The 9,844-nt window shown below is 30.1% G+C and overlaps 1 protein-coding gene across 1 annotated transcript; it reads right to left on the bottom strand.

The window, feature by feature from the left end:
* On the bottom strand, positions 1-4,225 carry LOC106756725 (E3 ubiquitin-protein ligase SINAT2). Its single transcript, XM_014639271.2, has 4 exons — positions 4,068-4,225; positions 2,382-2,677; positions 1,044-1,430; positions 1-567 (listed from the first exon to the last, which is right to left on the bottom strand). The coding sequence occupies exons 2-4, from the start codon at positions 2,601-2,603 to the stop codon at positions 247-249; spliced, it is 930 nt and encodes a 309-aa protein (XP_014494757.1). The 5' UTR covers positions 2,604-2,677; positions 4,068-4,225; the 3' UTR covers positions 1-246.
* Between the last annotated feature and the right edge of the window lie 5,619 nt (positions 4,226-9,844).

The following is a 9,844-nucleotide window of genomic DNA, read 5'->3' as shown; positions in this document are numbered from 1 at the left end:
TAAAAAAATCTACTCAACCGTGTAAGCTAGATTTCCAATATTCAGAAGCACATAATTTTGTCCAAAAAGGAAAGAAAGAAAGCTGAGCCAAATTGAAAGTAAAACTCACAACTAAGACACAGACTCTAAGGAGATGAAAGAGAATCTATGGAGAGAAAAGCAGACATAGTGCTTCATTGATTGACAGAAAGGAAAAATCTTAAAACAATGGTTACATCTCTAATAAGAGTATTGTATTTACATCTCTCAATCTTCTCTCCATATACGCCCACTGATTCTCAACTTCAACTCCTGTCTTTCTCCACCAGAAAAATAAAGCGCCAGGTTCCTCTGAATTATAAGTCCATCTTGACTATCTCGAACTTTTCTATGACTGTCACGAATGCTCCTTGGAATCCCTTGCCATATAAGTTTGCGCCCATTTGCACCAACTTCTAAGCTGTAGCTGAATTTCTTTGCTTCATAGTCATCACCCATAAATCGCAAAAAAGCCATATACACTGGAGCTGAGCCAAGCTGAAATGCCTCAAAGTGCAAGCAGAAATGCCTTCCAAAACTATTAAAAACCTGCAAAAGAAAGAAAAGAAAAAGAAAAGAACTTCTGACATGTCAAGTGGGGTTCTTTATATTAGGCATGTGCTAGAAATTAACATCATGACAACATGCATTCAGAAAACCAAAGGTGGATCCGTATATTAACTTTAGACTTAAAGAAATGTTAAAAAGCAGATCAAAGAGGAAAACAATTCCATATTTCAAATTATTCATGAAAAGTCAAAAGACTGTCTCTACGTGTATTTCATGTGACCCAAGATGATTCTAAACATTACTTGCAAAGAATTAAAAATAGTCAAGTAGAGTTTTTTTAAACAAACGTGCATGGCCATGTGCACACATGAAATTAAATACATCAGAGGATATGACATCAGACTACTATACTCATTAAATAACAAAAATAACATGATGTAAGAATGCCAGTTCATGAAAAACATTACATCAAATCATCCAACATTCCAGCTACTACAATTCATTAAATAACTCACAGTTAGCATCCATGTCGCATTTTCAACTTCATGAGGATTTGCTTTGACATATCGGTGATTGAAGGTGCATCCATCATGCATGTCAACCTTGTGATCATCCTTGAGATGGGTAACGAGAGTTGGAATGTCACCCATCACTGAGCACTCAGATCCAGCATAAGGACAGTTGTATGGACGAAATCCACAATTTTGCTCGTGCTTGAGCTTAGTATAGTAAGGGAATATATCATGACAACCTAGACTCTGATATCTGCAAGGAAGTTCCAACGATTCTGCCACTTTCTCCAAAGCCAAACACCTTATATTTCCAAGTTCATGATGGCAAGATGGGCAGATATTGTGGACTTCAACTTTACAATGGCAACATAATGTATGGCCATTTGGACACTGAAACATACAATGCAGCCATGTGTATTTGAAATTAAAAGTAAAATACAAGACAGGACATATTCATAGTAAACATGAAAAGTGAGAATAATAACTAGAGTTTCAGACTTTCAGCATGTTTTATTAACCCTCATCCAACCATCTTCTCGGTAGAACAGGCAGAATAGTACATGAGGATTAGATGCATATAGCCTTCAGTGAAAAGGTCCAACAACAACAACAACAAGGGTGTGTTGGGAATCTGTTGAAAGCATGGTCAACAAAAAATCCCAATTCCCAAACCGCTCTACATAGAAGGAAGAGGAGGTGGATTGGCATTCGGTTCAACTGAATGAAATTCCAAAAACGCACTAAACTAGCAACACCAGAGTCATGTTTTCAAAACTATCTTCTTACTTCTCCGTCCTACCCACTTGAGCGAGATTTCATTCTCAAGTAAATCCACTGTCCTTAGCATAAGCACATCAACCGTATATCCATAGACATAGGCAGAATCAGCAACTCTCATTCCCAACCTTTCTTTTGCAGGGTGGGAAGGGAATCTAAACTAAGTTCAAAATACAAAGTGGCTATAAACCTAATGTTTGTATAGCTACTTCTGTACACTCCAAAATATTCCCTTAGGTCAATGAGAGAGTTAAAGACAACAAACAGATGGGGAGAAGATTTGCATAGATAATTATCGTGAAACTCACGTTACTAAAGAAAATTTGAACAGACAGCTATGATTGTTTAAAGACTAAACTTATCCCACATTGTCAACGAAACCAAGGTTGCGGATAGTGATTCTATCTTCACAAACAACCATCCTATAAGGACTATGGAGACAAAAATCCTATGCCACGATTTGTATGCCTATATCCATTTTACTAATGCATCATGAACTACCTAAAAAAGTTTTCCACGCACACGTATATAGACCCCAAAAATAAGAAACTGCAAGCACCGTACCTGGTGAATTGGAGGATACATTAATTTCTTGCAAACAGAGCATCCAAGTAATTCGTACACCCCATTATTTGGACTAACTCCGTTCTTTCCATTCAACCCAACACTAGATTTGGTAGATGTACTATTACTCTTGGCCTCAGATTTAGCCTTGCCTGTTTCATAATCTGAAGACATCAGATGAGATTCAAGAACTTCTTTGAAAACACTGCTCCCAGGAGCCATTGTTAACCCAGATCTACAGTATTTCTTTCCAGATGACGAGAAACCAAAGCTCTTACTTTTATGAAATGCTACATCTGTTATACATTTAAATGATCATTGCATAAGAACTTACATAGTAGATGCCATAATAGTCAAATTTGATATTTTGTGGTCCAAAGTAGTTGGAAGGGGGAAAAAGAAACATACAAGACTAGTTAAGATATCATTTTTCAGACAGAAGTAGGAAAGTTTCAGGTAAGCTATATACACATGCAACAGTAAGTACATTAACTGCTAATTTAAGTGCTTGAGTAATTCTGGAAAACATCATGCAAATAATAAAGAAAATATGTCTGAAATGTTATGCAGTTAACCAAAATGCAAAATCAGTAAACCGGGCCTTCACAACAAGAAATAACAACAAAGCCTTGTCCCACAGTGTGAGGAATAAATGAAAATTTGCAGATATGACAAATATTATATGCAGTCATTAAAAACTGCAGCAGAATAGTAATTTCCTTTTCCAAATATCAAGCAAAAATTTGTCAGTCAATATGCTAAGTCATTATGCGATTATAGGAAGACAAGTGTAACATACATTTCTTACCTAACAATATGTCATTCCAACTGCTAAACTATTGTAAAATTGTTAAATCAATGTTCAAATTTCCTAACTGCTTGAAGTTGAGAAGGTTGAATAGAACAAATAACAGACAAACCAAAACTCATAAATGTAAAACATAACTTCTTCCTATCCCGCCAGGCCACAGGAGGCTAATTGGGAAAATCCAAACCCAAATAATTTTTCAAGCAAGTACCTAATTACTAAAATTGACCCGTCCTAGTTCTTTGTTTTCTAATGCAATGACAATAGAACAAACAAATTATGTTGCTTAATGACATCTAGCACTTTCTGTGCCTTAACTTTTACACAAAACTGAACCATGTGATCACTATTCTCCATCCCTTACCTCTTCCCTCAGTTAAATTATCCATTAAACCGATACAAGCTAGACAGAAAAATGACAGATACAAAAGAAGAACCCAGAACATCAACAAGCATAAGTAGCATGGCTGGCTTCGCCAAAGTACTACCTTTTCCTACTCAATCCCACCAATCAAAAATCGGAAAAAAAAAATCCCAAACAACATCCATTAAACAATTTATTATATGCAAGAACCAATCTCATACATAGAATCACAGAGCAACAAAAATCAAGCACATGACAGCCAAATGCATACAAATCTGAACACATACAATCAAAAACAACCACAAGATGAGAAAATCTAAAAAACTCACTAACAAACACATGAAAAAACAAATACCCAGTTGAGAATTTCGAGCCTCGACTGCGTGCGTGTGTGGGAAACAAAGCAATTGGGGCGCATAACAGAAGAAAAAATGAATTTTTTTGAAAAAAAAAATGCAAATGAAAGTTGCGACAAACATATCGAAAAACGAGCTCCGGAAGTTACGGAGATTACCCTCTGCTATGGAGATTGAACAAAAAAGCGTGTCTTGTTGGTATGCAAATGGATGGCGAAAAATACTAAAGTTTTTGTTCTTGTCCTTCTTCTGCTTCGAAATGGCACAACTTCCTTGTATTGTGTTCTGTTTCTTCCTCCCCTGAATTGTTATTATTATTATTATTATTTGTATTATTATTAAAAAAAATTATTTGAGTTTGAATTTTGAGAATAAAAAAATATTTTGGGTCTTCTTCTCTGTTGTCTGGTCTCGTTCTTAACGATACGTTGCCAAGACAACAAGGTGGTCCAGTGACCCTTCCCGCACGCGACGTTTAAAAGCAAAACCCTTTTTTTTTTCTTTTCTTGTCTTCATTTTATCTACAATTTTTCCTCCAACATGCCATTTTCTTCTAACTGAAAAGGTAAGAAAATAAATAAATAAACCCTTTAATATTCTATTTTAATCTCCCTTTCTTCTATTCTTTTATTTGTTTACTGTGTCATTCTCACGTCTCTTTGTATTGGTTTGTGTCAACTTTAACCTATTAAATAAATAATAAATGTAACTGTATAAAAAGAAAATAATATAAATAGAAAGAGAAAAATACATAATATCTATTTTTGTAATAATTTTACTTCTTTTTTCCTTGTTTTCTTATTATAATTCCTCACATCATACAAACACACTAACACAACCTTTTAAAGAAAAAAAAAAAAAACACACACAAAAGCACACGTTTAGCATGTGAACGGGAATGCTGTTTTTTCTTACTTTTTTGTATAGCAGTTATACAAAGGCAATGAGCAATAATTACCCTCGTGAGTTTGGTCGCTTTGGTCTATTGAGAGAAATAACGAAAAAAAAAAAAGTTATTCAATTATAAATTTGAATTTTTTTTTTCTATTCAAAGATAAGAGCTCGCACCTACTTTTTGAAAATAATTAAATTATCATAACAAAATAAAATAAAATTAAAGATAACAGATAGACAAATTACCACAATTTAATAAAAACCATATTATTTTGGGTTTATTAATGAACTCTAACTATTATTATTTTTAATTTTAAATATAAATTAAAAATTAAAAATTAATTTCCTATTATATATATATATATATTTATTGTATTTAAAATATTAATGTTTATAAATTAAAATTTAATTATTATTTGTAATAAAATAAGTTAACATACATAATTTAATCAAATGAGTAAGATTAGGTGTATTTTTAAAATAATATGAAAATTTTTAAAAATATGTCCTTGACCAATATTTTCAATAATGTATAATAAATAGATAGAACTTATTTATCTATAATTAGAAGGTTAACCACATAAATCAAATTAAATAGGTTCTTAACAAATATTTTCTACTTACCTCAACTTAATTCGAAAAGTTATTTAACTATGTGTTGGATGTAAATTCGTATAAATAAGCTACAATAAAGTGTAGCTAAGATGATGAAATATTTGATAAAAAATATATATCTCATTAAATATTAACTTGTAAAGTGATATATATTATAATCAATAAATTTAATGTAATTATCTTATTTAAAAATATTGCAGTAATTTATATTTTAACTACTGAGAAAAGGTGACACATTGAACACTTCTGAACACACATTAAAATATTTTGGAGGTTAATACGATATTAATTGTAGGTGGGCCCTACCAAAACCATTCTTTCTCACTAAATGATTTCACATAAAAAAACAAAATAATAATTGGTGAATGTTAATCAAGTTATTAAAAACAATCTTAATTAAGTCTACCTTTGGGTTAAACTTAAAATTGAAAAAAAAAATTACAAATTCTTGTCATAAAAAGATTTTAAGTGTACCAAGTTAAATTCAATTAATAAGAGAGCGTGTGAGGTTGACTAAAGTATATAAACGGTCAAATAAATAAATATGTATTGAAGTTTATAATTTTTTTATAATTATGTATTTTAAAATGTTAATCATATAGAAATAAGTTATTGAAATGTTAATAAAAAATCATATTTACTAAAAGATAAGTTAATCATCTTTTTAATATTCAATTTTATTTTAAATGTATTTTAATAAAATTTTCAAGTATATTGATAATTAGTTTCATTTAAAAAAAATGTGATGAAAATTTGAATGAATCGGGAGATAAAAGTTAGTAGGCACAGTAGTATTTGTCACATGAAAAAATTTCAAATCTAAATACAATTAACATAGAAGAGAGGCTGTTAAAATTATTTTATTGGAAATGCAACTATTTATAATTTCTTAAACAACAATATCAAATGATAAAAAAACTATCGAAAAAAAGTAATATTTAAATATTTCATCTAAGAGTGAATTACTTTTATAATAAGGACTATGAAAATAATAAATTATTTTTTAAAATAAGTGAAAGACATGAAAAAAGTAAAAAAAAATGAAAAAAGAAATGAAAAGAACACTTATAGAACTCACAAAATAGAAACTATTAATATAATAGTAACATATTACACACACACACACACACATATATATATATATATATATATATATATATATATATATATATATATATATATATATATATATTATATATATATATATATATATATATAGTATTATTGATTAAAAAAAAGTAACAATACAAGTTTTCATAAGTTAAATTAATTTAAAATCAAAATTATTCTTTCATTATTTTGTAGATTAATTTTATTTTTTTTTTGTTATTTTTTAATCTGTATGTTTTTATATTGTGTTTGGTTTATCATGAAATATAATTAAAATGAAACTATTTTCTTGAAAGAAGTTACTTAGTTTTTAAATGAACTAATGTAAAAAAAATTATAGATATAAATGTGAAATTACTTATAACATCATAATTTTAACCATTCACAACTAATAAAAATACTATAAGATTCATCAATAAGTTAGATTCTTTCAAACATATAAATATATGTTATTAAAGTAGTTATCTAAAAATTATAATAATAAAATATATTTAAAACAATTAAGAAAAATTATAGTCTACAAAAAAAAAAATATTTCACAGTATCATCATTTTTTATCAAAAGTATTTCAATACTTTTTCTTTGTTTGTTCACGTTAACAAGATCATTATTTCAAAATAAATAATAGGATAAACATGTGTAAAAAAAGTTATTATAAAATAATTACATAATATTAAATATAAGATAAATATAGATTAAATATAATAATCAAATAGATACACAAAAACAAATACATTAGATTCAATTATCTAGATATAAACATTTATATAAAATTTCAGGGAAGCTTGCACTTGTGGTGATCTTTATTACTCTGTAGAGTCGTTACCAATGAGTTTCATCCTACAAGACAAAGTTAGTTAATTATCATATTTGGTCAAGGTAAAACCTCTAGACTAAACCTTCATGCACCTCTCACCACATATCACATTTTATTCTACATTACTTTGAATTGTTATGAGAGTGACACAATAACCTCCAACATTTGGACTCCCACGTCAATGTGTACACTAAAGAAATGTCACCGTAGAATCTTTTCACAAGATCCTTAAAATTACACCAAATACACAGAATGCTCAAATCCATTAACAAATTCATCAATGTCACAATTTCATATATCATTATTCACATGCATATCAAGTTCAAATAAACATCATAAACTAACTATTATTTTAACATCACATTGTCCTACATTAAACATATCAAAATAGTAAATATAAATAGTATCAAACTTTGTTAATTTCGCTTAGCAAGAATATCTACTCGCTCAACACCACTTGTCCAACAACCAAATGGTTTGCCGAGTGAAATTATTACTAGAACTCACAAACTTAAATCTCTCCAAAAGTCTTTTAGTGAGACTTGTCTTGCCCATGTCAAGTTAGTGAGCCCTTTGACTTTGGTTCGCCTAGCGAATATTCTTGCCCAACAAGTATATCATCGCTCAGTGACATCCAAGTCATAAGCTCTTTGACTTTAGCTTCGCCTATCTAATATATTCTCGCCCAACAAGTTTGCTTAATTCTTCAGTGTAATTGTACATATTTATGTCATTTTAAGCCTATAAGTTCAGTCAATAGCAAACATATATGCCAAAACATACCAAATTCGAATTACACAATCTTCACTAACTCGAATAGTCTCATTTGCCATATTAATCAAACAATGTTAATAATGGACTTTAAGCCTAACTTAACCCTACAAAATCGCTTTGTAATATGAGGTTTAAATCCACTTATATACTATAAATTGACCTTATCTCTAGTTGATGTGGGACTTCCAACAAACAACATTCTCAAATTTCATCATGAAATTTAAGAACCTAACCACATTTCAACATATAACACTCATCACATAAATCAATCATTAAGTCAATTCACCATATAATCACAAACTTAGACATTTCAAGGTATTTATAACTTAAAAATAATGCAATTAACTTTCTTTACCTGGCTAATAGTTCACATGACAATGAAACTTCTCCTTATAGGATGCTCTATCTACATATGAAAATATCACAAGAACGATCAAGACATACCTTTATAATCATTTATTAGAAGAGACTCGTATAAATAACTAAAAAGATGCATGCAAGTAGAGGAGGACTCACATGCAACAAATGTAAAGACTTGTAAATTAGTCACCATTTAGAGAGGACACATGGTAAGGTATGAGAGGATGAACCTTTTAAAAAAAAAATAATAAATAATAAAAAAAATAATTAAAAAATTAACTTAAGTCTATATGAAGAAGAAATCAGATTTTTGGTTACCTTCTTCTTACCTAAAAGCTATCACCTCCTCTCCAAGCTCTTCATTCTCCATTTCATTTTCTTTCAAATTTTCAAAAATTGAACCGTTTAATTCATCTCTTGTAGCTACCTGAATCATCTTGGTCCAAAGGTTTCCAATTTCACTGATTCCTTTTTCTGTCAAAGAGGGTAAGTTGTTCTTCTCTCTTTTTCTACATTTTTGAATCTTAGGACATGCAATCTACTGATTGCATGTCTTTTTGATTCCCTCAATTCCATTTCCCTTTCAGTTTCAACTGTGCAACTGTTTTGATCACCGTAATTGTGAATCCATAGGGTTGGGGTAAATTCTGGAATTTTTTTGTGGGAAACATAGAGGAAGTCTGGAACTGTGCTGTGCTAAATTTCCAGGTAAGGGAAGCTAGATTTAATTTCTGCTTGTGGTATGTTGATATGTTATGTTGAGTTTGTTTTATGAGTTCTTGAGATAATGCATGTGAAAACTTGTATAGATTAGGTACTGTTTTAGGTAAATTGAGAAATGCTTGTTCTGGAATGTATGTTTCATGATGGTGAATTATGAAATTGGGTATGGGATGGATTAGGAAATCTGTATGTCTAATTTTATGAGATGAATTTGAGTGTTGAGAGGTTGTAATTTCAGTGATGCAGGTAGCTAGTTAAATGACAGATGTTAACTATAGTAGTCAAGATAATATTAGGGAAGTGGANGGGTGATTTCGTAAGTTAGGGGTTAGGGGTAGATTTAGACCATTAGCATAACTTAGTTAAGTCATTTCTGACTTGTTAGGAGCTTTAAACTGACCTATAACAGTTTCTAGATAGTAAGATCCAAATTCANTCCCTAAATGAATGAAATAGTAGAATTGATCCTAATTCTCTGCATAAATGTTAAAGATTAGTGTTAAGATTAAATATAGACCCTTAGGCAAGTTAGATTCAACNTATATTTCGAATTAGGAGTGTCCAAAGTTCACCAAAAGGCCTAAAATGAAACTTAGGGGTGTGAGTTCTTCCAAAACTGCAAATTCTGCAGAAAAATCTGCA

This window comes from Vigna radiata, chromosome 3, assembly GCF_000741045.1.
Source record: "Vigna radiata var. radiata cultivar VC1973A chromosome 3, Vradiata_ver6, whole genome shotgun sequence".
Classification (NCBI taxonomy): Eukaryota; Viridiplantae; Streptophyta; class Magnoliopsida; order Fabales; family Fabaceae; genus Vigna; species Vigna radiata.
The sequence above is the reverse complement of the archived record's forward strand: the minus strand, read 5'-3'. Positions and strand labels throughout refer to the sequence as shown.

Coding starts and splice junctions, on each gene's coding strand:
- LOC106756725 (XM_014639271.2), bottom strand. CDS start 2,603: ATGGCTCCTGGGAGCAGTGTTTTCAAAGAAGTTCTTGAATCTCATCTG. Junction 1,431..2,381: donor TGTATCCTCCAATTCACCAG/GTACGGTGCTTG, acceptor TGTATGTTTCAG/TGTCCAAATGGCCATACATT. Junction 568..1,043: donor ATGCGACATGGATGCTAACT/GTGAGTTATTTA, acceptor TTTCTTTTGCAG/GTTTTTAATAGTTTTGGAAG.